Raw genomic sequence first — 27327 nt, forward strand, 5'->3', positions numbered from 1 at the left:
TTGGCTTCTTCCTCCTTGACTCCTTGGTGATCGTGTGCCGTGGTATCTATCTTCCCCATCTCTGCTTTTTTATTTTTTAAAGTTAGAGAAGATGGAAAGTGGAGGGGGGGAAGACATGGTAGTTGAAAGTTAAATTTTTTTTTTAATTGTGCTTTAGGTAAAGGTTTATAGAGTAAATTAGTTTCTCATTAAACAACTAATACACATACTGTTTTGTGAAATTAGTTGCCAACCCACTATGTGTCAACACTCTCCCTTTCTTGACCTTGGGTTCCCCAATTCCATTTATCCAACTTTCCTGTCCTCTCCTGTCTTCTAGTCCTTGCCCTTGGGCTGGTGTGCCCAATAAGTCTCGTATACATGGTTGAGCTACACAGATTACTTTTTGTTTTATAGGCTTGGGTAATCTGTGGCTGAAGGGTGAGCCTGAGGAGTGTCTTCAATACTAAGTTAAAAGGGTGTCCGGGGGCCATACTCTTAGGGTTTCTTTAGTCTCTGTCAGTCCAGTAAGTCTGATCTTTTTTTGCGAGTTTGAATTTTGTTCTCCCTTTTTCTCCAGCACTGTCTGGGACCCTCTATTGTGATCCCTGTGAGAACAGTCAGTGGTGGAAGCTGGGCACCATCTAGTTGTGCTGGACTTAGCCTGGTAGAGACTGTGGTAGTTTTGGTCCATTAGTCCTTTGGACTAATCTTTCCCTTGTGTCTTTGGTTTTCTTCAATTCTCCCTTGCTGCAGACAGAGTGGGGCCAGTAGATGTATCTTAGGTGGCTGTGCACAAGCTTTTAAGATCCCAGATGTTACTCACCAAAGTAGGATGTAGCACATTTTCCTTATAAATTATGTTATGCCGGTTGACCTAGATGTCCCCTGAGACCATGGTCCCCAGCCCTCAGCTGAGTAACTCTGTCCATGTGGGAGTCCGAATGTGTCTGTGAAAGCTTCTATGACTTTGCCTTGGTCAAGTTGTGCTGGCTTCCCCAGTATTGTGTACGGTCTTACCCTTCACCAGAGTTACCACTTATCTATTGTCTTGTTAGTGTTTTCCCTCCCCACCCCTCCCCTCCTTCGAAACCATCAAAGGTTGTTTCTTTCTGTGTGTAAACCTTTTCATGAGTTTTTATAATAGTGGTTCCATATGGTATTTGTCCTTTTGTGATTGACTTATGTCACTCAGCATAATGCCCTCCAGATTCATCCAGGTTGTGAGGTGTTTCGCAGATTCATCGTTGTTCTTTATTGTTGTGTAATATTCCATTGTGTGTATGTACTATAGTTTATCCATTCATCTGTTGATGGGCACTTAGGTTGTATCCATCTTTTTGCTATTGTGAATAACGGTGCAGTGAACAGGGGTGTGCATATGTCTATCCATGTGATGGCTCTTATTTCTCTAGAATATATTCCTAAGAGTGGGATTTCTGGATCGTATGGTATTTCTATTTCTAGCTTTTTAAGGAAGTGCCATATCATTTTCCAAAATGGTTGTACCATTTTGCATTCCCACCAGCAGTGCATAAGAATTCCGGTCTCCCTGCAGCCTCTCCAATGTTTGTATTTACTGTTTTTTTTTTTTTTTTTTAATTCATGCCAGTAATGTTGGGATGAGATGGTATCTCACTGTAGTTTTGATTCGCATTTCTGTAATGGCTAGTGGGAGCCCTGGTGGCACAGTAGTTAAGAGCTTGGCTGCTAACCAAAAGGTGGGCAGCTTAATTCCACTGGCTACTCCTTGGAAACCCTATGGGGCACTTCTACTCCGTCCTGTAGGGTTGCTATGAGTCAGAATCCACTGAACAGCAGTGGGTTTGGTTTGAGGTTTTAATGCCTAGTGATCTCGAGCATTTCCTCATGTGTCTCTCAGCAGCCTGAATGTCTTCTTTGGTGAAGTGTCCGTTTGTATCTTTTGCCCATTTTTTAAATTGGATTATTTGTCTTTTTGTTGTAAAGGTGTTGGATTTTCCTGTAAATTTTAGAGATTAGACCTTTGGTGGATATGTCATACCATCTCTGCTTTTTTGCTGCTTGTTTAATCTCCTTTTATATCTGAAATCAGATTGACTCCAGACACACCCTACACTAATATACTGCCTCATTAACGTAAGAAAGAGAAGCCATTTCCAAATGGGATTATCACCTCGGGGTTGGACTTTACAGTATGTTTTTGGGGGGGGGGCAAAATTTAATCCATTCACACCATCCTTCCAGTTTTCAAGGGAAAAAAATTTGGATTCATTCTTGTTTTTTATTTCTTTCACACTTCAACCTTCAGTGCAAGGGGAAATTCTGTTTGCTCTACCTTAAAATTCTAGGACCATCCCTTGCACACACTTTTCCAGCCGTCCCCCCGCCCAGTCTCAACCATCATCATTACTTACCTGATTATGCCTGTAACCTTCTAACAGTTCTTCCTGCTTATTACATTTGTGCCCTGTACACAGGTGGCTTTAAGAGCTGTTGTATCAGTTTCTTTCTCTGCTGAGAAGTGTAAAATTGCTCTGCATTTCAGTTCAGATTAAAAGATGGATTCTTTTCACTTGCCAACAAATTCCCTAGAACGTGATATCCCCACTGACCCCAATCACCTCTCCAGAGTCCATTACTGTTACTCTCCTGCCATCTCATTCTGCTCCAGTCACACTGGCCTTTTGCTCTTCTAAAAACTTAAAAGACACCTTCCCACCTTCTGGCCTGTGCTCTGTCTGATTCCTACTTCTGGAACAGTCGCTTCTCAGAGATCCCTTGGGTAATCCCTTCACATCCCTCAAGTCTTAGCTCAGGTGTTTCTTTTCAGTGAAGCCCACTCTGAGTAGCCTAATTAGTGTTGTTACTTGTATTGTCAGCACTGCCGATACTCTGGATCCTGCTCTACTTTTAATTTTTCCATTGTGCTCCTCAACTTTACACACGTGTGTGTGTGTGTGTGTGTGTGTGTGTGTGTGTGTAAACCCCCAGATTATGAATGAGTTCTGTTCCTGTCTTTAAATTGAATTTGTATGTAAGTCAGAACAGTTAGGTATGGTTTGTATCTAACATCAGCTAGTCACATGTTTGTCATAGTGTATAATGTAGTTTTCTATGCCTAAAAAGCATTTAAAGAAACACTTCCAGATACACTAAAACATCTTTCACATAATACAATAGTGATAATAATGATGTTTTGATACACGTCGCAAAGTAGCTCCTGTTTGTTATTAATGAACTGTTGTTTTTACCTCAAATTTTTAATATAATAGGCTTTACAGTTAGTCTGTAACTCTGGGTTGTGCATAAGTTGGACGTTCCTAACCCAGGGTTATAATACGGTGTTCATACAATGTCCAAGTCACATAATGACTTATTTCATAGAATGTATTGTGGACATTAAGTGACCATACATTGTTGCACATTTCAGTTCATTTATTCAATATACATTTATTGAGTGTCTTCTGTGTGTGTCAGGCACTGAATTAAGTCATCGAAAACAAGGAAAACCATCAATGAGATGGATTGACATAATAGCCTCAACAGTGAGCTCAAACATATCAAAAGGTCATGGAGATGGTGAAGGACCAGGCAGCGTTTCATTCTATTATACATAAGATCACAGTGAGTCGGAGGTGACTCGATGGCACCTTACAGCAACAATGTATAATGCTGTAGAAAACATGCTGGTCCTGCTGCTGTGGAGCTTATGGCCTCGTGGGGGAAGAGGCAGTCTTTAGAAAGGTCCACGAAGGCCCTTATTGTTAGGTGCCTTTAAGTCAGTTCCAACTCATAGCGACCCCATGTACAAAACACTGCCCTGTCCTATACCATCCTTACAATTGTTGCTGTTTGAGCCCATTTTTGCAGCCACCCTGTCAATCCATCTCATTGAGGGTCTTCCTCTCTTTCTCTGACCCTCTACTTTACCAAGCATAATATCCTTCTCCAGGGACTGGTCCCTCCTAATAACATGTCCAGAGTACGTGAAATGAAGTCTCACCATCCTCTCTTCTAAGGAGCATTCTGGCTGTACTTCTTCTAAGACATATTTGTTCATTCTTTTGGCAGTCCATGGTATATTCAATATTCTTTGCAAACACCACAATTCTAATGCATCAGTTCTTCTTCAGTCTTTCTTATTCATTGTCCAGCTTTCTCGTGCACATGAGGGAATTGAAAATACCATGGCAGAAATATCCATGAAGTCCCTAGCCTGGAAATATGTGCTTACCAAAGTGAGTAATGCGCACGTATAAGATTCTGCTGTCACGCATGTTTGCAAGACAGTGGTTTAAACAGTTCAACCTAATTCTTTGGGACATCTTAGAGCCTAAACACACATGAGTACTTTTTGAAAGCTCTAGAAAGGAATTGAGAGTGTGGTTATTCCTAAAGTAATTTGACCCCTGCACCTGTTTGTCAGGAACCATGTCTCAGAGTTGAGGTCTTGTGGCTTTACAAGGTGGAAAGGGCCACACTCAGCCCTCCTTTGTCATTCAGTAAAGGTGTAAGAGTCTTCATTTCAGACATGTGACCCTAATACTTTCCAGCATGTTTTCTTCTTTTCAAAATGGGTGACTGAGAGCTTGACATAATTAATGCCATGATGAACCCATAAGTTTTTATTCCTTCTTCTGCCTTCCTTCTCCTTTCCACATACCTTTGTTAATGACTTTGTTTTGATCTGATGCAAGTAACTTTGTTCTTTGTTTGATCTGATGCTAGTAACTTTGTTTTGTTCTGTCCGACCACCTGTGACTTACAACCCCCCACTGGGAAATTAGAGCCCAGATGCCTGATACGTGTATCTTTAGCCTGATAAGGAGATGGCTGGCATGTATCTTTTTAGTCTGATAAAGAGTCTCTTGCCATTATCTTGTAATGAATAACTCCTCCAGCCATGCCATCTGTGGGCTACAAAGACACTTCTAACCTTTGTAAAAATCATATATAAGCTTGAATGTAAAAAAGCCTTTTGGGACTCCATAGAGACTGTCAGCGTTACTGTCGGATCTCTGGTGGTGGACACCTCCTAAATAAACTTTCTCACTCTTTCTGACTTGGAGTATATTTCATTGGGTCGATAGCTCCAGGTCACAGACCCTAATCTGGCAACAAGAAAGCCAGACAGCCCTGTATCCTGCTGTCTCTCTCTGGCAAGGCTGGTCCACCACTTCTTTCTCAGGGTGACACCTTCTCACATCTCTTGCAACATTTGTAACAGAAGAGAGAAATTAAGAAATATGTTTGAAAATACAAGAGTCCAAAAAAATGCAGAGGGAAAGAAAGACAAGCTAATTAAAGGCATCTTACCTCACTTTACCCCACCCTCTGCATTCCTCTGAGTCGGCTTTATGGCTTCTCTTGGCCCAAGGCTTGCTAGGTTCTTTAAGTTTTAGTTCCCCTAGGATGACTGGTTCAGACACTGGAAGCTAAGAGCCTGCATGGAGAGTTTTAAGAATGACATAACTAGATAATAGACAAGAATCATCTTAGGTGAAGGGAAGGACAACACACAATACAGGAAAGGTCAGCACAACTGGACTAAATTGAAAGCTAAGACGTTTCCTGAACATAACCAAACACTTTGAGGAACAGAGTAGCTGGGGCTGGGGTCTGGGGACCATGGTTTTGAGGGACATTTAGGTCAATTGACATAACAGAGTTTATAAAAAGAAGAAGGAAAAAAAATGACATATTCTATGTGCAGTAACCTTCAGCTCACATCCTATCCTTTTGAACTCCAAAGAAAAGGGACAAGAGTGTAATGTGAAGAGATTTCTAGCTATGGTGTGAGTGTTGTTGAAGGTGGGGAGGTTTGAGAGCTAGTGATGAAAGGGGAGATGTTACAGACCATTTCATCCTCTCCAGGCTGGCAGGGGCCAACACAAAAGTTTCTGGGGCCTTGAGAGACCCTGAGTGGTGCAAATGGTTAAGGTGCTCGGCTGCTAACCAAAAGGTTGGCAGTTCGAACCTGTCCAGAGGCACCTTGGAAGAAAGGCCTGGTAATCTACTTCTGAAAATAAACCACTGAAAACCCTATGGAGAACAGTTCTACTCTTGATGTGCATGGTGTCGTCATGAGTCAGACTAGAGCCTATGGCAAGTGATGGTGGAGGTTCATCTGGTGGAAAGTCAGCGCCCTCACTGGGTTGAGGCCTGGGAACCTTCACTACACTGAGCCACAGGAGACCAGAGCTCCCATCCTGGCTTTGTTACCAGTTGTGATCCTTAAACTCTCTGGGGTGAGACTTCAGGGATGATCTAGTTGGTCTCTCTCACCTTGAATCTTTAGGTCAGGGACCTTAGTCACATCAAGTACTCAGTAATAAAAGGGGTATGGACTGGACGCCCTCAGCTCCCCTGGGCCTCCGTCTGTGAATCCTGGCCTGGGCAGGGAGGCCTGCAGGGAGTCTGAAAGGCAGGCCCTTGCTGAAGACTTGCCGCCATCTTGAAGCTTTGCTAAGAGGAATATCTCAGATGAAACCTGCTTTCCTTGTTTGGAATTGAAAAATTCATAAACCCTGTGGGATTCTTCCAACCCTCCACCCTCCACCCAGGTTGAACAGGGCTACAAGCTGCAGGGATTTCTGAGGAGGATTACTTCACACCTTCTCATTGGATTTTCTGTATTTTTTCCATAGCTCAGAGTAGCCTCTCCAGCTCAGGTGGGGCTAGCGGGATAAGTACCCAGGACCTCTCTGTAAAGGAACTTACTGATTTTGAATCGCTACCTGGGAGTGTTGTGCAGTCATATTTTATGTCACCAGCCGGATGGATGATCCGTTGGACTCTGCACTTTCTCTCCAGAGAAAGCTGGTTGTTGTGGCTGTAGTAGTGGGTGGTTCTGTGAAGGCTCTATACTTGGAGTCATGGCTTTAGTGTTCACTGTGTGGCCCCGGGAATTGTCAGTCGGGTTCATAAGAACCCCAAGTGGGAAGATGTGACTTGTTTTTGCTCGAGGCCTAGAATTGGGCCCAGGCATTGAACACAAACCACTGGAGAGGCCTCACCCACCTAGGACGTGGTGTTGCTCGGTAACGGCCACCGAGCCTTTAGAAGACACATGGCATGTGAAGGGGCCACGTGGGCAGGAGGCAGCGCCTTTGTGAATTTTCTCTGCGGGCAGGAGGTGGGCGCTGGCCAGGGCCTTGGAGGGCCCTGGTCATTCTGCCAGAGCGCACTAGCTTGGGAGAAGTGTAATCACTTCGCGAGCCTTGCCCTCACATAGCAATTGTTTTTATTTTTACTTTCCAGCCACGTAAGGCATATGCGGGTGGGCTAGGAGTGTTCTGGCGATACGTGGCCATTAGCAAAGCGCCGGCCCGCCAGTGTGGCACGAGCCTGCAGAGGGGACAGGCCGCGTGCCGCCAGTCCTGTCTACACCCTCTGCCCGCGGTCGGGGCCGCGGGGCCCACAGGGCAGGAGGCAAGTTGAGCGGCCTGGGGCGGCCTCGGCCTCAGCTGCGCTTCAGGGCGCTCAGGCCCGGGGCAGGGGCGGGGGCAGGGTCGCCTGGCAGTGCGGGCTGCGCACCGGAGGTACCGGGGATCCGGCCCACGTTTTCCCTCTCTCCCCTCTCTCCGGCTCCCTCCTCCCCTCGCTTTTCCTTCTCCTTCCTGCTCAGGTGTCCCTTTTTTTTTTTTTTTTTTTTTTGCGGCGGAAACAATTTTTCGCTGTTGGGCGGGGCGGACAGGACCGGGAGAGCGGGTGGGCGAGCGGGAGCACACCCGCGCCAAGTGGACACCGCAGGTCTCATGCCGCTCAGCGACTCCCGCGCTCCTGCCGCCCACGGCGCCTGCCGCCCGCGGCGCCCGCCACCCCGGGCGCTCCCTTCGCGGAGCCACCCAGGGATGCCCGCCGGGCCCTGCCAAAGTTTGTAGGCTCCCGCTGAAGGTCAGCGGCGCTCTGGCAAGGTGAGTTGGGCTGCGCTTCCGCCGACCCCCCGGTGGATCTAGGGCGACTCGGGTGCAGGCCGGGCGACAACTCCAAGACGTTCCTGGAGACTGTCCGCCTCTCCGAAGACCAAGGACTCCACAGTTCCTGTGGGAAAGGGGTGGGCAGGGGGCCTGGCCCAGCGGGGCATGGGAAGCCGGAGCCGAGAAGGTGCCCGGTCGGCAGTTTCCTGCCTCTACTTGCAGTCTCTGTCCTGGTGCCTCGGTTTCGCAAGAGACGCCGAAGAGACAGATTTGGTATTGTCGGTGGAGGACGGGATCCCCGCGGTTGCGTCAGGAGGGGTTTGCCGATTGACAGGCGACCCCAAGATGAGAAATAAGCTCCTAACAAAGACCCTCCCACCCACAAAGTATTCACTGGCAAGAACATTTCCCTAGGCCGACCCCGGTCACCCAGGGCGTCTTGGAACCTTCCTTGGGCTCTGGATTAGTTGGGGGACTGCAGGTTTGTACTGATTTGTTTGTAAGTCTCCCCGCGGGACGGCCAATAAAAGCTTTATGACAGACTTCCGACCAGCAGGGAAGGTGTGTAGGCGAGCTCCCAATTGCCTTGTATGGGGTGGGAGGACAGTTTCCCAGTTGCCTGGCAACGCCGCTGATGGACGCGAGCCGCAGCCAGTCGCCACTCCCGTAGGTCCCCATGAAATGTTTTTGACAAGCACTGTAGACTCCAGTGGGGCGCGTGGGTGCGCACGGTTTTGGGGGTACCTGACCCCACAAAAGGGCTACCCAATCCGGCTTAGGCAGGATTTCTCGACTTTTTAAAGTTCACATCGAACATCTGTTAAGAACTGGGCCATTCGTGTTTTTGTCAGTTATTTGGAGATCTTCTAATAGTGGACAAAAACTAGCTTTGCTGCGGCATTTTCTCCATGAAAAAGAAAAAAAGATCCCAACACACAGCAGGCAAGTCATGAAAAAAAGGAAATGAGGGTGTGTGTGTGTGTGTGTGTGTGTGTGTTGTAATGTAACCAATAAACTAAAAAAGCTGTAAGGAGGTCACCAGTGAGTAACATTTGCGTATTTGGTGGAGCAACTTTATTGGCTACTTTATTGGCAGCAGATTGAAAATGTTTGCTTAACTGCAGAATCACGTGACCTGAGCTTCCTCCTCCTCCCTCTGAAATTGGAGGAAAAAATAAGAGACAAAAAACCAAACGCATTGCCATCGAGTCCTTTCTGACTCATAGCGACTCTTGAAGGCAGAGTAGACAGCCACATAGCGTTTCCATAGAGTGCCTGGTGGATTGGAACTGCCGACCTTTAGGTTAGCAGCCGTAGCTTTGGCGAATTATGTGTAGTATAATCGTGGAAAAACTCCTCAGCTGTGGTTTCTGGAAACTGCTTTTTGAATGAAACTGTAGCAATCAGGGAAACCCTGGTGGCGAAGTGGTTAATAGCTACCGCTGCTAACTAAAAGATCGACATTTCGAATCCAACAGGCGCTCCTTGGAAACACTATGGGGCAGTTCTACTCTGTCCTGTAGGGTTGCCATGAGTCGAAATCGACTCGACGGCAGTGGGTTTTGGTTTTTTGGTAGAGATCAGTGGAGCCCTGGTGACACAGTAGTTAAGAGCTTGACTGCTAATCAAAAGGTCGGCAGTTCGAATCCACCAGCCACTCCTTGGAAACCGTATTGCGCAGCTCTCCATCCTGTAGGGTTGCTGTGAATCGGAATCCACTTAACAGCAATGAGTTTTGTGTTTTGTAGAGATCAGCAGCTCTTTATACTGTTGCTATAAAATGTGGGGCTTATACAACTCTTCAGAAAGGGATTGGACTGGACTATAAGATAGAAAATGATACTGGTGAGGAGTGAGCTTCTTGGCTCAAGTAGACACAGGAGACTATGTGGGCAGCTCCTGTCTGGAGGGAAGATGAGAAGGCAGAGGGGGAGAGCAACTGGGAGTACATAGCAAGGTGTATATAAATTTTTGTATGAGAGACTGACTTGATTTGTAAACTTTCACTTAAAGTGCAATAACAAAAAAAACTTTTTTAATGGATATATAGGAGTACAGTTAACAGTTGGCATGTGGCGGCTGAAGCCCAAAGAGAAATGATGGAAGGGATCCCCTTATCTTGACTGTGCCATTTTTCTAATTGAACCACATTGCTGCCAGTGTTTGCTTAAAACAAAAGAAAACATGGAGAATAGTGTGTTAGTTCCTTTGGGAAGCTACCCACAGATAAGCAAAAAGAATGAGAGCAGCAGGTTGTCGTAGCAACAGTAAGGCGGTGATACAGTTTTCCTGTTTGTAAGCTTAGGTGATAAAACTTTCATTTGGAGCTAAAGTTGACTTTAGTGACAGGGTAGTTGTTCTCATTTGTTCTCTTTTATGGGGGATATTCCTGGTTATCAGAAAATTGTTTTCTGATGAGATCTGAGGAAACTTTGAAAGAGAGACAAGGCTGCGTTTTGCTGTGTCCATAAAGAAGTTAAACGCAAACAGGCTGCACTTCATCATATCTCCAAACCTAGAGATACCAGCTTATGTCTTCTTTAAAATGTGTCCTGTAATACTCAAGCAATTCTCATTTGACAGAAAAAAGATCCCCTGTGGGTGAACCTGAGGTTTTTGGACTGCCTGGCCCTATGCTGACTTGTGGCCACACCACAAGTTTTCTGTCCTTAGAGTTGTGTGTATCACAGTGGCTCTAGCGGGCTCCCTAGAAGGCTTTCTGTGAGCAGGTTTTGTTTGTCTACCTTTTGAAGAGTGAGAGTGCTGCAGTTCACCAGCACTCTTGGCAGGCTGTTCAGTGGCCCACATTTCGCTTTCTAGAATTCCATTCTAGAGCTTCCCTAGCAGAAGTGGCAGTTCTTACAGACACCACGTTAATAATGAACTTTTAGAGCCTTCGAATGATCATGTCTTTGGTTTTCTTGGGCTTAACTTTTTTGTTTCTTCTTCTAGATAGGTTGCTTCATCTTCTCAGTCAGAGGGGGAAGAAGTAACCACGCCAACATACTTCTTAACCAAGCACATTGTTTGCGTGCTACAATGAGAGAGTAGGAGACCTTTTTATTATCTTTACCGTTCTTTGAATCCTACGTTGGATGCTACAGGGTTGAACATGCTTTGTATCTACATGGATCATTCTGTTTGTGGACTTGCCATCCCCTCATTTTCTGTTCTTATCAGATATTCTTTTACTCCCTGTCCTAGGTTATTGATAAAAATGGGTGAAGGCAGGAGACTGGGGGTGAGGAGAGAATTCTGTAGCAATTTTTGTTGAGCTTGCCTTTTTTTGTTGTGCTTTAGGTGAAAGTTTACAGCTCAAGTTAATTTCTCATACAAAAATTCATATACATATTGTTTTTTTGACATTGGTTGCAATCTCCACAATGTAACAACACACTCCCACTTTCCACCCTGGGTTCCCTGTGTCCATTCAACTGGTTCCTGTCCCTTCCTGGCTTTTCATACCGCAACCGGACAGGAGCCGCCCATTTGGTATCATGTATGTGATTGAATTAAGAAGCACACTCCTCAAGAGCATTATTTTTTGTTTTATAGTCCCGTCTAATCTTTCTAGAGTTTACCTTTCTGTCTTGAAGCTGCCAGTTGCACTCCTGACTTTTTTCACACCTTTTAATTTTAGTTAATGACTTGTCTTCACAATCCCACTTGTTTGTATGGTGCCTGAATTTACTGGCCTTTTTGTTCTGGGTGGTGTCCCAGCAAAATTAAATTGATTTCTTCCTCTCATCCAGGTCCACGGAATTCCTTGTCACTGCTCTGTAGGCTTGCCGGATGTAATTAAAGTTGCAGAATTTTTGATCATGACTTTTATGGGGAAAAATAAAATAAAACACTACCAAATCCATACTTACTCTGACCACAGTTTTAATTCCAGGGCAGTTGTGGTGTTTTTCAGATGGAAACAGTTGAACTTAATCTGAAACAACTGGCTTGAGATTTACAGGTTTATTTTTTCCCCCAGAAGCATCAAGGGGTATAAACAATGAGCCACGGAACACTAAGGCGGCAGGAATTGTGCATTGTGCTTATTTTGTAGCGTTTATTACGAGGCTTAGAAAGAATGTTCCTGTATATGTACTTATGTATTATAGGTGGGAAAAATGAGGCACCAAGAAATAACTGACTTTCCCAGCATCACAGTGAGTCTTTGTAGAGCTAGAAAGAGGGTGTTGTGGAATTTCCTGTTCTTTTTATAATGCATTTGCATATACACAGTTGCTGTGGACTTGACTCCAACTTGTGGTGACCTCATGTGTGTCAGAGTAGAACTGTGCTCCGTAGGGTTTCAATGGCAGATATTTCTGAAATGGCTCTTCAGGCCTTTCTTCCAAGATGCCCCTGGGTGGATTTGAACCTCCAACCAATTTTTTTTTTTAATAATTTTTCTTGTGCTTTAAGTGAAAGTTTACAAATCAAGTCAGTCTGTCACATATAAGCTTATACACACCTTACTCCATACTCCCACTTATTCTCCCCCTAATGAGTCAGCCCGCTCCCTCCTTCCAGTCTCTCCATTCGTGACAATTTTGCCAGTTTCTAATCCTCTCTACCCTCCTATCTCCCCTCGAGACAGGAGATGCCAACACAGTCTCAAGTGTCCTCCTGATACAAGTGGCTCACTCTTCGTCAGCATCTGTCTCCAACCCATTGTCCAGTCCCTTCCATGTCTGATGAGTTGTCTTCGGGAATGGTTCTTGTCCTGGGCCAACAGAAGGTTTGGGGACCATGACCGCCGGGATTCCTCTAGTCTCGGTCAGACCATTAAGTCTGGTCTTTTTATGAGAATCTGGGGTCTGCATCCCACTGATCTCCTGCTCCCTCAGGGGTTCTCCGTTGTGCTCCCTGTCAGGGCAATCATCGGTTGTGGCCGGGCACCATCTAGTTCTTCTGGTCTCAGGATGAAGTAAGTCTCTGGTTCATGTGGCCCTTTCTGTCTCTTGGGCTCTTAGTTATCGTGTGACCTTGGTGTTCTTCATTCTCCTTTGATCCAGGTGGGTTGAGACCAATTGATGCATCTTAGATGGCCGCTTGTTAGCATTTGAGACCCCAGATGCCACATTTCAAAGTGGGATGCAGAATGTTTTCATAATAGAATTATTTTGCCGATTGACTTAGAAGCCCCCTTAAGCCATAGTCCCCAAACCCCCGCCCTTGCTCCGCTGACCTTTGAAGCATTCATTTTATCCCGGAAACTTCTTTGCTTTTGGTCCGGTCCAGTTGAGCTGACCTTCTGTGTATTGAGTATTGGCCTTCCCTTCACCTAAAGTAGTTCCTATCTACTAACTAATCAGTAAATAATCCTCTCCCACCCTCCCTCCCTCCCCCCTCCCCCCCTCGTAACCACAAAAGTATGTGTTCTTCTCAGTTTATACTATTTCTCAAGATCTTATAATAGTGGTCTTATACAATATTTGTCCTTTTGCCTCTGACTAATTTCACTCAGCATAATGCCTTCCAGGTTCCTCCATGTTATGAAATTGAACCTCCCCTGGCAGCCTAGCGCATTAACTGTTTACACCACTCCTGGACTCCGTTTGCACATTAAAGGTGCAGTGAACATTTTCAGTCTTGTCTCAATTAAGGGGCTTCAATCACTGTGCTATATGGAATGGTGCAGACTGTTTTCCTTGATAGCACATCTCTGTACGGTGGGATTATGGGTTTATGTTGCTTAGTGTGGGTACCATGAGGTGATGTTCCTATGTGCTGGGGTCTGTAGAGCTGACAGTGGGAGTTGTGGGGATCAGGAAGGGACAAGCTTGGATTTTACCAACTCCTTTTTTCTTTCAAATGTGTTTACCAGGAGCCTTCATGTTAATGGGTCCAGTCATGCCTCGCAGTAAGAATCCGGAAAGCTTGGCAATTATTATCTCCAGTGCACTGAGTCTGTGTTAACCCGGGCAGCGGTTTGTCCAGCGTTCCTCAGGAAGACGATGACCTCGACTTTCCTCTGCCTAATAGCCAGTTAGAAGACGGGCCATGGAAGATGAAGAGCTGACCAACCTGAACTGGCTGCACGAGAGCAAGAACCTGCTGAAGAGCTTTGGGGAATCAGTTCTCAGGAGCGTCAGCCCTGTCCAGGAGCTGGATGATGACACCCCCCCATCCCCTGCCCACTCAGACATGCCATATGATGCCAGGCAGAGCCCCAACCACTGCGCCACCAGGGCTCCTCCTTACTCCTTTAGCGGCCTCTTATTTATGGCCATCAAGGACTCCCCGATGAAGCACCTGCCGACAACAGAAATCTACAACTGGATCTTGGAACACTTTCCGTATTTTGCAAATGCATCTACTGGCTGGAAAAACTCAGTGAGGCGTAATTTGCCATTGAATAAGTGTTTTAAGAAAGTAGACAAAGAGAGGGGTCAGGTAAGCCTTCTGTCTGTAACCAAAACATTTCTTCATTAAAAAAAACCTTTAAGGAATGTAAAGTCACCATATTGAAGCAGCAGTTATAAATAGGCAATTTTTATTTGATTTAATCCACTTAGATAGTTGTAAAGAAATTCCCTTTCCTGAAACGTATTAGTTAGATTAGATACCCTTTTTAATATTTGTGTTATGTTGAGGGTTTCCCGCTGTAGTATTGGTACATAATCACAAAACAGTGGTTTGCTGACGTTTGTTGGTTCTCAGTATCTTACCTGAGTGCGGACCTGTTCTAGAGTCCGTGCAAAGATCTGTTTTCCAAGGGCAGCTACTAACCCTGTATATGTATTTGAGGAAAATTGCCGCCAGGGGCTAGAGAAAAATGGCATTTATTTTCTTTCTGACTATTAACTTGGAGAAGTTATTCTCCAGGTAAGTCTGCAATATTCTGGAATACATGGACAGTTGTGGATGTTGGAAAAAGACTTGAGGGTACTTAACATACCCCTCAGACAAACAAGCATAGACATGAAGTACCCACATGACTTTCTTTAAACCAGTGTTTTGGCACCTTTGAAACTCTCTGGGTGTAAACAAGTACATGGGGTAAAGTTGCTGTTACGTACTGACTTAAAAAAAAAAAGTTGAAAAGTGATTGCACCTTTGGCTTTAAAGCCTCAGTTCAAGCTTCCTGGTTGGCTAAAGCAAGAAGCTTTAAATAACTTGGCCTTACATTTCTATAAGGAATGTAATTGTAGGTACAATCCAAATAGGATTGACTGTTAGAGCTGGGGAACAAAATTGTGATCTGACTTTGAGTTGTGAAAACGAATGGAGCTGCAGCTAAAATATATTTCTGTAAAACCTTCCCTCCACAAGTTTTCATGTTACGGTATTTTTCAGCTTTGTTTTTCCTGTTCATTGTGCTGCTGTATGCAGCTGGTGTCCTGCTTCTCACCCTTTTTGAAGTTCAGGTTCAGTCTCAGGACCACTATTGTGTGGGGTCAGGGCTGTGCAGGATTGGGGCTTCTAATTTCTTTCTCTCCAGAAACATGCTTCTGTTTAAAGTAGGAGCTTGAACCTGAGAAAATTCTGCTTATCTTTGCCATGGAAGAATGCAAATAAGGGAGTGGCGAAGTCATATTTCTCCTTGCTCAATCTGGACTGGTTTGTCTGCAAATGCTGGGTACTCAGCGTTCATGTTCAAGGGGAGTGGGGGTCTGCTGGGGAGTGGAGGTGCAGGGCTTGGGGAGGGTTGCTGCCCGAAAGGGGGAGAGATGTGAACACCAAGGAGCTTTGCCTTTGATCACTGGTGCAGGTGATGCCTGGATCGAATGTGCAAATATGAATACTCCTAAGTGTTCTGGGCCCCTTCTTTTTCAGGTCCTTATTTTATTTTATTTTTTTAACATAGTAGTGGTAACAATCAGAGTACATAGCCTTTAATTAGGAAGAGGAAGTTCTGTGAGAGAAGCCCTCTGTCGTCCCCACAGCTGTCTACTTACCTTCCTCTTCCTCGCCACTACTCAAGGAATTTACAGACTAATCTCCTGATGTGACTCTGTTGAGTGTATTAGATTGTTCTCTGAACCTTTTAGAAGATCCCCCACTCTCTTGTAAAGAACCAAGTCTGCGGTGTTAAGAGCATCTGTATAGGTGTGTTCTCATAGCAAGAAAGGAAGGCCTTGGAGAGCAATTCCAGAGTTCCATTGTAGAGAATAAAGTGCTGTGCAGGTCCCCAAAGCCTCATGTCACTGATAGAGCAATGAACAGGGTTTTTCGTTTGCTGTGAAGTGAGTCTGCAAGTTACCACTTGCCTGTGTTTGACGTCCATGCTTGACAGAAAGCTAGTGCACATAAAAGTAAATTAGCAAATGTACCTTTAACACGAAACCAACTCCAAAGTATGCAACAAGTCTTGGGAGGATTATCCATCAGCCTTGGGAATCACAAGCAGGTGTTGGATGGTGTTTTGAAGCAAATCCTAGACATTGTGTCATTTTATCCCAATGTATTTTGGTATGTGTGAGTAAAAATAAGTAACAATTTCTTGCTTAACCACAATGCGAGTGTCATTGTTAACAAAGTTAACCACAATTTTTTGGTGTCACCTAATCATAATAGATGTGGAGTCGATTCTGATTCATGGTGACCCCATGTATGTCAGAGTAGAACTGTGTTCCTTAGGGTTTTCAGTGGCTGGTTTTTCAGAAGTAGATTGCCAGACCTTTCTTCCAAGGTGCCTGTAGGTGGACTCAAACCTCCATTTCAGTTAGTAGCTGAGCACATTAGTCACTTGCACCATTCGGGACTCCAATGCATCACATCCAGAGGCCCTGAAGACCTGGCTGACCCACTCCTTGGGGTGCTGAGACGGTGCTCTGTGTTCATATCAGGTCAACCTGCACTCCTTGGTAAAGTTTCCCCATCAGCCTTTCATCTTATGGTTTCATCCGTTGGTAATCTTTGTCTGAATCAATCAACATAGAGTATTAAAGTCTGGGATTTAGCTTTATGCATCCTAACTACAGATCTGAGGAGCCCTGGTGGTGCAGTGCTTAAGTGCTTAGCTGCTAACCGAAAGGTTGCCAGTTTGAACCTACTAGCTGCTCTGTGGGAGAAAGATGTGACACTGCTTCTATAAAGATTTCAAACCAAAGCCATTGCCGTCAAGTCAATTCCAACTCACAGCGACCCTGTAGGACAGAGTAAAACTACCCTATAGACTTTCCAAGCTGAAAATCTTTACAGAAGCAGACTTTCTCCCACAGAGTGGCTGGTGGGTTCGAACCACCAACCTTTCGGTTAGGAGCCGAGCTCTTAACCACTGCCTTGGAAACCCTATGGGGCAGTTCTACCCTGTCCGATGGGGTCACTATGGATCAGAATTGACTTGAGGGCGATAGGTTTGGCTTTTTTTTTTTTTTGGCTATTAAAGATTAGCCTCTAATAACCTCTCTGAGTACTTTTAAGTAGGAAGTCAAGTACAGTTTTTTTTTTTTTTAAACTAGATTCAAAACATTCAGGTATGTGTGTTTCTATTTCTGTGCTTTTTTTTCACTTTGCCTCTTGCCACTTTAATGAAAAACATTTTGTCATAAGAGGGTTTATAAACGAAAGACTGTACAAAAGCATGTTTATCATACCCAAGAGCTGAGTGCTTTAAATACGATTTTAGCTTATAGGTTCAAAGAGGACTGGATTGGAAACCAAGGCACCTGGTTCTGGTTTTGACAGTACCTGGCTGTCTCTTGGGCCTTGCTTTTCTCATATACAGAAGCAGGAGTTTGTAGTGGCTCGGGGCTTCTTAACCTGGAGGTCTTTGGATGTCAGGGGCTCCATGAACCCCCTGAGGTTGTTGGCAACATGTCATGTGACTATGCAGATTGCATTTTGCTAGGGAGTCATTGGTTTTGTTTGTTGAGGTTTGAAATAGATGCTCACCAGGGCCTCTGAGCCATGAAAGGTGAACCACTGGTGTATTATGACAACAGCGGGTATGCTCCTTTTGTGCTTTCCATATGCAATATCCCGCTTTTGTTCTCACTACAACCCTAGGAGGTAGGCTCCACTACAGCTGTATTGCTCTTGGACACATTCCCCTTCTGATCCTGCCCAGTTGCTCCTTCCAGGTATTGCTCCTTCCTAACACACTTTCTAAAGTACTGTGGTTTGTGGGGGCAGTGGTGGTTCAGTGGTAGAATTTGCCTTCCATGTGGGAGACCCGGGTTTGATCCCTGGCCAATACACTTCACCATAGCCACCACCTGTCTGTCAGTGGGGGCTTGTGTGTTGTTACAATGCTGAACTGGTTTCATCTGAGCTTCCACACTAAGACAGACTAGACAAAAAGGCCTGGCAACCTACTTCTGAAAATCAGCCAATGAGAACCCTATGGTCTGATCCTCAGCTGATCACGAGGACAAGGCAGAACAGGGTAGCATTTCATTCTAATATACATGGAGTCTCCATGAGTCAGGTGTTGACTTGGCGGCAGCTAACAACTATGATCTCTACCTACTATACTGAGCACTAAACCCACTGCAACCCGGTAGATTTGAACTCCTAGTGACCCTATAGGACAGAGTAGAACTGCCCCATAGGGTTTCCTAGGTTATAAATCTTTACACAAGCAGACTACCACATCTTTCTCTTGCAGAGTGTGGCTGGTGGTTTCAAACTGCCGACCTTTGGTTAGCAGCCTAGTGCTTTAACCGCTGCACCGCCAGGGCTCCTAAAAGCACTAAGAGGATACAAAATGGAATGTGACATGGTCACAACCTATAACACATTCATGCTCCAATGAGCCCTACCCACAGAATCTCTTTCTAGCTAGCAAAACTTCTCCAGCAGAAGCCTTACTTCTGAGCTCTCTCCCCTTTTTATTTATCAGTGGCCTGTTTCTTGTATCGTTTTCTGGCTCCCCTATTTCAAGGATACTGCTTTTCCAGTCCTGACAAGTCTCACCAGGAAGATGCTGTTTGTCTTGATGAGGGCCTGTTAGAAGTCTTCCGGGAGACTTGGTTGCTTTTGATCCGAGGGCCCCATTGGCATGTTTGTCCAGAGTTCCTCCCCTTCCCATTAATTTTTTGAAAAATGTGATTACTCTCTTACATAGGGCTTTGAGGCACCTGGGTGGATCCGTGAGGTACTTCATTATTGTACTGCTTGGATTCCTAGCCAGCAAGACATTGTTTTCAGAACCTTCCCTGTTGGGCTGAGGAGGCTTTGGGATTTCCCTTTGAAATCACATTACCAAAACGAAAACAAAAACTGGTTGCCATTGAGTCGATTCCGACTCATGGTGACCCTGTAGGACAGAGTAGAACTGCCCCATAGGGTTTCCAAGGCTGTCATCTTTATAGAAGCTGACTCCCCCACCTTTCTTCCATGGAGCTGCTGGTGGGTTCGAGCTGCTGACCTTTCGGTTAGCAGCTAAGTGCTTTTAGCACTGTACCACAAGGGCTCCTTTGAAATCACTTGCAGGATAATACTCGGCAGTGAAAAATATCTGAAGTTGGCACACTAACCTCATATTCAAAGTCATGGGTTTTGGTTCTTTCACAAATAGCAATGGGTTATTTGGGTTAATCCATACTCTGTCAGAGCCCTTGGTCATCTTAATGCCCTTAAGCTTTGGCAAGATGATGGTAGGTTTTAGATTTCATAGAAAATTCCACTGACTTCCAGTGGCCTCTTTTTGATAGGTGCTGTTGAGTCAATTCCAACTCATAGCGACCCCTTGTACAACAGAATGAAGCACTGCCCAGTCCTGCACCATCCTCAAAATTGTTGTTATGCTTGAGCCCATTGTTGCAGCCACTGTGTCAATCCATCTCGTTGAGGGTCTTCATCTCTTTTGCTGACCCTCGACTTTACCAAGCATGACATCCTTATCCAGGAACTGATCCCTCCTGATAACATGTCCAAAGTATGTGAGACATAGTCTCGCCTTCCTTGCTTCTAAGGAGCATTCTGACTGCACTTCTTCCAAAACAGAATTGTTCGTTCTTTTGGCAGTCCATGGTATGTATACTCAGTATTCTCGCCAACACCACAATTCAAAGGCATCAATTCTTCCTTGGTCTTCCTTATTCATTGTCCAGCTTTTGCATCCATATAAGGTGATTGAAAACACCGTGGCTTGGGTCAGGCTCACCTTAGTCTTCGAGGTGACATCTTTGCTTTTTAACACTTTAAAGAGGTCTTTTGCAACAGATTTGCCCAATGCAATGCATCGTTTGATTTCTCAACTGCCGCTTCCATGGGTGTTGATTGTGGATCCAAGTAAAATGAAATCCTTGATGACTTCAATCTTTTCTCCGTTTATCATGATTTTTGCTTAAGTGGCCTCTTACTGTACTTGAAACAAGATGAGTATTGTTTTTGTATGTGCATTTTAGATGAAGGTTTACAGAGCAAATTATTTCCTTATTAAACAACTAATACATTGTTTTGTGACATTGGTCGCCAACCCCACGATGTGTCAGTGCACTCCCCTTCTTGACCTTGGGTTCCCCATTACCAACTTTCATGTCCCTTCCTGCCTTCTTGTCCTTGACTCTGGACTAGTGTGCCCATTTAGTCTCGTTCTGTTTTATGGGCCTGTCTAATCTTTGGCTGAAGGGTGAACCTCAGGAGTGACTTCCTTACTGAGCTAAAAGGGTGTCTGGGGGCCATACTCTCCGAGTTTTTCCAGTCTCTGTCAGACCAGTAAGTCTGGTCATTTTTTGTGAGTTAGAATTTTGATCTACATTTTTCTCCAGCTCTGTGTGGGACCCTCTGTTGTGGTCTCTGTCAGAGCACTCAGTGATGGTAGCTGGACACCATCTAGTTCTTCTGGTCTCAGGCTGATTGGAGTCTCTGGTTTATGTGACCCTTTTGTCCCTCGAGCTAATATTTTCCTTATGTCTTTGATTTTCTTCATTCTTCCGTGCTGCAGATGGTGTGGGACTGAAGTATCTTAGATGGCCACTCACAAGCTTTTAAGACCCCAGATGCTACTTACCAAGTAGGATGTAGAACATTTTCTTTATAAACTATGTTATGCCAGTTGAGCTAGATGTACTCTGAGACCATGGGGCCCAGCCCTCAGCCCAGTAATTTGGTCTCTCAGGGAGTTTGAATGTGTCTATGAAGCTTCCATGACCTTGCCTTGGTCAAGCTGTGCTGGTTTCCCCAGTATTGTGTACTGTCTTACCCTTCACCAAAGTTACCTCTTCCCGCAACAAGATGGATTGACACAGTGGCTGCAACACTGGGCTCCAGCAAAACAATTATGAGAATGGTGCAGGACCCGACAGTGCTTTGCTCTGTTTTACATAGGGTTGCTGTGAGTTGGAGCTGACTCTATGGCACCTAACGACAACAATATTGTCTAGTTGTGTTTTTAAGAAGAGTATTTTTTTAGTTGTGCTTTAAATGAAAGTTTACAAATCAACTCAGTCTCTCATACGAAAACTTATACACACCTTGCTATATAACCCTGGCTGCTCTCCCCTTAATGTGACAGCACACTCCTCCTCTCCACCCTGTATTCCCCATGTCCATTCAACCAGTGTCTGTCCCCCTCTGCCTTCTAAGATGAGTGTTTTTTAAAAAACCAATGTACTGTTTGGTTTGGTGCCACTTTGTGTGTTAGGTGGGTCTTTTGTTTACAGATTTTGGTTTCGTGACCCTCTTAAGGTGTTTTGTTCTTGTGTCCTATCCTCATCACTTTAACTTCTTTACTGCTTCTCTGAATGAATACAACACCTAACTGGACCTGTAAGGATTTTTCCCTGGCCCGTTTGCTTCAACACTTCCCTGAAGTTTTCAGACTGTAGGAATTTATTCAAGTTGTTCGTGTGGAATGTAGGGTAATTACTGTTAGACACCTTCGAGTCAGCTCCTGACTCACGGTCACCCCATGCACAATAGAATGAAAGTCAACCTGGTCCTGGGCCTTCCTTGCGATTGGTTCCATGATCAGTTGCAGATCAGACCACTGTGATCCATAGGGTTTTCATTAGCTAATTTTTAGAAATAGATTGCCAGGCTATAAAAATGGCATGGTCCTGTCTGGAGGGGAGATGAGAGAGCAGAGGGGGTCAGATGCTGGCCAAATGGACATGAAAATAGTAGAGGCGAGGAGCGTGCTGTCTCATTAGGGGGAGAGCAATTAGGAGTATATAGCAAGGTGTATATAAATTTTCTATGAGAGACTGACTTGACTTATAAACTTTCATTTAAAGCACAATAAAAAAAAAGGCTTGGGAGAGGTGTTTGAATTCCTCCAAACCCACAAGGGGGAAGGAGAACCAAGATCAACAGCCCAAGCCTGATTCCTGTGAGAGAGAGGTCAGACACACCTCCTCTTGCCACCATCTCTACCAATTCTGACACCAACTGTCCCTCCTACAGCACTCTCTACTGGGTTCCATAATTCATTGCAATGGCCACACAGAGCTCACAGACCATACTCACAATTATGGGGCTTATTAGGGAAGTAACAGTTACAATTCAGGCTCAGGAACATGCAGGATACAGTTCTTCCATCAGGATAGTCTTTTCCCAGCCGTGCTCGCAGGCACACCTCTCCTTGGCCCTCAGTCTAAAGGCATTCAGCTTCCTCCTTCCATGGGCCGGAAAGCCCACTGCAGTGTGTCCTGCTGCCGGGTCTCTGCTGTCACTGCTTCAGGATTATAGCTCTCTCTCTCTCTCTTGGTCTCTTGCTTTCAGGAGCTTCTTAGAGCAGAAATCCTGGGTCCAAAGGGTACACTCGCTGCTCCTGGCTTTTCTTCCTTGGTGGTGATAGAATCCTCTTCTCTGCTCTGGAATTGGCTCTCTTTTAGGGTAAAACTGACCAGTTCCTTTGGTAGGCCACAATTACCCTATCATGCAGTCACCTGGGTGGGAGTTACAAGACCATTGCTAGAAAGGCCCACACACAAAAGTAATTAATTGCACTGCACAGACCTTTCTTCCTAGTCTGTCTTAGTCTGGAAGTGCCAGTGAAACCTGTTCAGCATCATAGCAACACATGAGCCTCCACTGACTGATGGTAGCTGCATATGAGGTGCATCGGCCAAAAATCAAACCCGAGTGCCCAGCATGGGAGAGTTCTACCACTGAACCACCACTGCCTCATCAGCATCTATTGTTGTTGTCATTGAGTCCATTCTAACACATGGCAACCCCATGTGTGCAAACTGCTCCATAGGGTTTTCAAGGCTGTGATCTTACAGAAGCAGATCTTCAGGCCTTCTGAGTCACTTCTGGGTAAGTATGAACTGCCAACCTATAGGGTTAATGGTACAGCACTTAACCATTGTTGCCACCCAGGGACTCCCATCAGTATCTAAACCAAAAAACCAACTTCATTGCCTTCAAATCAATTTCGACTCAAAGCGACCTTATAGGACAGAGAAAGACTGCCCCATAGTGCTTTTGAAGCTGTAATCTTTATTGAAGCAGACTGCCACACCTTTCTCCCACCGGAGTTGCTGCTGGGTTTGAACTGCCGACCTTTGGGTTAGCAACCAAGCACTTAACCACTGCACCACCAGGGCTCCTTTTATCAGTATCTAGTTTTCCATAATTTGGGGGACTTTGAAAGCCCTTTGTTTATTAGTTACTTTATTCAATAGACTTATTTGGCAATGTTGAAGGTTAAAAAAAAAAAAGTAGTGAGATTTGGCTCTTGCCTTTTAGGAGCTTACATTCCAGGACAGCAGGATGAATATAGTACAAGATTTAAGAGAATAAACACAACATAAGTATGGCAAGAGCTTCGATCAATAAGTGATTGGGGCCATTTGAGGTTAGTCAGGATGGCTTCCTTTCCCTGAAGAGGGGCTTTTGGAGCTAAGATGTAAGATAGTGAAGGACAAGTTTTAAATATTCTTTATGGTGGGACACTTAAAAAAGTTGTTGCCAAAGCATTCTTCAGTCATGGGAATAAGCTTGAGGCCTCCAGGGATGGCTTAGTTAGGATGAGGTTTATAGAACGTCCAAATAACAAGCAAGAAGTGTATTTCTCTGTCACATAAAAGAAGTCTTGAGGAGTTGGACAGAGACCCACATTCTCTCTTTCTGCTCTGCTGTTCTTAGTGCATTGCTGGTTTTCATTCTCAAGGCCTTGTCATGGTCCAAGCTGGCAACAGCCAACATGTTCTTGTTTCAGGATTGAGCAAAGGGGTGTGTGAGAGAAGAACAAAAAAGGATCTTGGCTGAGTTAGTAATTTCAAGGGTTTTTTCCCAGAAACCCTACACTCTGCTTTCATCTCATTGGCTAGAACCTAGTCACATGATCTCTCTTGGCTGCAGGGAAGGCTGGGAAATATAGTCTTTTACCTGGGCCCATTACCACCCCAAATAAAATGTTGATTCTATAATAAAGCAAGTACAGGATTCTCTGCCATAGAGGTCTAGATGGTTATGAAACAAGTGTTCCTGGGCCCAAGGAATAGGGTGTAACAGTATCAGAGAAAAGGAAGAAGAAAGAGATGGATGGTCAGGGAAGTGATGTAAATAAGAATGAAGAGTTGGCAGAGAAGCTACAATGCTAAGATGAAAATTTTAAATTTGCTGTAGTAAGGAAAGCAGAGATGCCGACCTATTTTGTAAACATTCAAGTTAACCAAGGTTTTGCTGCAAGATATTCTGGTTAAATTGTTTTTAATATCTTCAAAAGCAGTAGTTCAATAGAGGTGAAGATGGGGTCTGTGCCAAATATGATAGGAAAAGTCAAGAAGTATATAGTTGAAAATAGAGGCTATTGTGAAGTCATTCTTTTAATAGTAACTTGATGGTTTGCTATGTAAGATTACAGAGGTTCTAAGGACAGAATAAACTCTTTGATTTTTTTTTTTTTTTTTTGCTTGTTTGAGGACCTTTGTGAACTCAGCAGGATGCCAGTAAGTATAGGCAGAATTACTGTGGGGTTTCTTGGGGGAAAGGCTCTCCAATTACCTTTCCTTCTCTTCATCCCCACAGGGTGTGTGGGTTTCCCTCTTCGCCCTGTGAGGTCAAGTCCAGTGTTTCCTCGCATCTTTTGGAGCTCTGTGAAGTGACTCTTCAAAGCCTGTGACTGTCCTGCTCTGGGGACAGGAGCTATATAAGTGATTTTACTAATGTCACTAGACAGAAAACACTTGATTAGCCAGTTTTCCATACTTTGTTTTTATAAGAAAAGGCCAAGTCCCATGAGTGCTGACTCTGAGCATGGCTGTATGAAGGGGAAGAGAAAGAAATGCAGAGCCTCCTGAGAATCAGAATGCCAGGCAGCCTGGCGCAGAGCTGGGGCACAGAGCCACGATAAGTACTCCCGGAAGCCTCTGCAGAACACTGAGTTCCTTACCAAGTTGTCCATAGATGCAGTCATGGACAGTGAGAACCGACGTTCGCAGCTGTGTCTCTGAGGCCCAGCAGAATCTTTAATTTGCAAAGTAAAAATTAGACTCTTCACTTTCGAAGACATAGAAGTAGCTTCAGTCATTTTAGAAGCATTTTCAGCGGTTGTTCATGCCGTGAATATTTATGGAGTGCCCAGGGACACAGTGGTGACCTATGACAAGTCCCTGCCCGTTCTCTTGGACTTTCCATGGTTCGGGTAGGGGGAGGGGCACAGATATTAAACAGTAGATCCATGTATGAACATGATACGTTCACATAGTGGTATATGCAATGAAAAAAATAAAACAGGGTAAAATTGTACTAGAGAATTGGTGAGGAGGGTGGAAGACTTCCCAAGGAGATGACTGGGCTGTGGCCTGCATGACAAGAGGCAGTCAGCCACTCAAAGGTCTGGGCATAGGAAACAGCAAGTGCAAAGACCCTATAGTGGCAAAGGCTTGAAATGCCCAAGGAACTGAAAGAAGGTGTCTTAGTTATCTAGGGCTGTCGTAACAAAAAGTACCACAAGTGCGTGGCTTTAAAGAACAAAAATTTATTTTCTTGCAGTTCAGGAGGCTGGAAGTCTGAGTTCAGGGTGTGATTCTAAGAGGAGGTCCTTCTTTGCTGGTAGCCCCAAGGGTTCCTTGGCATCTGTCGGTGTTCCTTGAAGTTCCTTGGTGTTCCTTGGTGTCTGTCTTCCCCTCTGTGTGTGTCTCAGTGTCTGTTCTCCTATTTTTATTACTCAGAAGTGATTAGATTTAGGACCCACCCTGCTCTGGTATGACCCCATTAACGTAAAAGAAAAACCCCTATTTCCAAACAGGGTCACATTTACAGGTACAAGCGTTAGGATTTTTACACATGTTTTTTGGGGGGACACAATTCAGTCCATCACAGAATGCCAGTGGGAAGTATATTGGACGGAAGAATGAGATATTTGAGGGGACAGGAGGGAGAAACATCTCTGTGAGGCTCGTTTCAGTGGCGCAGCTGAGAGTGGATGCAAGTGGTGCTGGCTTGGACCAGGGTGGGGCAAATGTCACTTGGGAGGTGGGATGGGGGTTAGAGCAAAGATTCTATTTTGACCATATTTGAGATAGTTTGGGGACATCTAAGTAGAGATATTGAATAGGAAGTTTGATATATGAGTTTTAAGCTCTGTAGAGAAGTCAGAGGTACAAATCCGGGGTGCATTAGTGCATAGATAGTTGAAAAGAAAGAGATTTCTGGATTAATCATCAATCAGAAAGATGAAATCAAACCTCTATTTCAGTCTTTATAGGAAATTATATTCCCACTAATGTTTGACTAGGGACCTCATTTTGGAGTATATGCAGCATGGTAAATAAAAACAGAAACCAAAAACCAAACCTGTTGCTGTCGAGTCGATTCTGACTCATAGTGACCCTATAGGATAGAGTAGAACTGCCCCATAGAGTTTCCAAGGAGCGCCTGGCGGATTTCAGCTAACGACCTTTAGGTTAGCAGACGTAGCACTTAACCAGTACGCCACCAGGGTTTCCCAATAAAAACAGAAGAGGTTTATATTTAGAAGGAAGGCACTCTCCCAGACTTATTTCAACAATAACTAATTTGTAACTCCTGAAGTCACTGCCTGTAGTTTTGCAGGCAGAAGAGATCAAACCTTTGTTCTTTGTAATGAAGATGCAACTTCTGTATGGCAGTGGCAGTCAATATCTCTGATAGGCTGTCTGGTAAACATCCCATTTAGCAAAGCCCTTAAACCCATTACTTCCATGAGTTCTCTGCTATCTGGTTCTTGGCTGAAGATGTTTTCTTGTATATGTGTCTCCATAGCAATGAGTTTGCAGTTGGTATGGAAAGAAAGCAGTTGCCTTAGCAACTGAATTACTGATGTGGCTCCTGTGCTTTCAGGGAGGAGATCAGCTGACCAAACTAGTTTAGATGCAGCATGTGGGACACTGTGATGAGGGCTGCACATTCTGGTGTAAAATCAGCCCTGCTTTAAAAGAGATTGTACTCCCTCCCTCTTTCAGAAGGAAGGGCTTACGGTAGTAATAAATTAGGTGAAGTAGTTGCTGTCAGTTGGGGTAGATTCTAAGAGAGATCTCCTGGTGGAATTTATTTGGTTTAGCTTAAAGGTGCCTTAGCGAAACACCAGTCTTACACTCTGTTAGAAGTGGAAGGAAAGAGTTTT

General features: G+C 44.6%; 1 protein-coding gene across 3 annotated transcripts in view; it reads left to right on the forward strand.

Moving 5' to 3' along the window:
• The window catches only part of LOC126072186 (zinc finger protein 699-like), a 317390-nt gene that overhangs the window by 199668 nt on the left and 90395 nt on the right, over positions 1-27327 (forward strand). Inside the window, exons 1-2 of one of the 3 annotated variants that reach the window (XM_049876967.1) lie at positions 7654-7877; positions 13705-14273. The exons of 1 other annotated variant lie outside the window; for it this stretch is intronic. In XM_049876967.1, coding sequence (XP_049732924.1) covers positions 13881-14273 — 393 coding nt within the window. In that variant the 5' untranslated portion in view covers positions 7654-7877; positions 13705-13880. Of the gene's footprint in view, positions 1-7653; positions 7878-13704; positions 14274-27327 lie in introns of those variants that run through there. One more of the 3 variants, XM_049876966.1, reaches the window with a different exon arrangement.

This window comes from Elephas maximus, chromosome 3 (assembly GCF_024166365.1).
Source record: "Elephas maximus indicus isolate mEleMax1 chromosome 3, mEleMax1 primary haplotype, whole genome shotgun sequence".
Classification (NCBI taxonomy): domain Eukaryota; kingdom Metazoa; phylum Chordata; class Mammalia; order Proboscidea; family Elephantidae; genus Elephas; species Elephas maximus.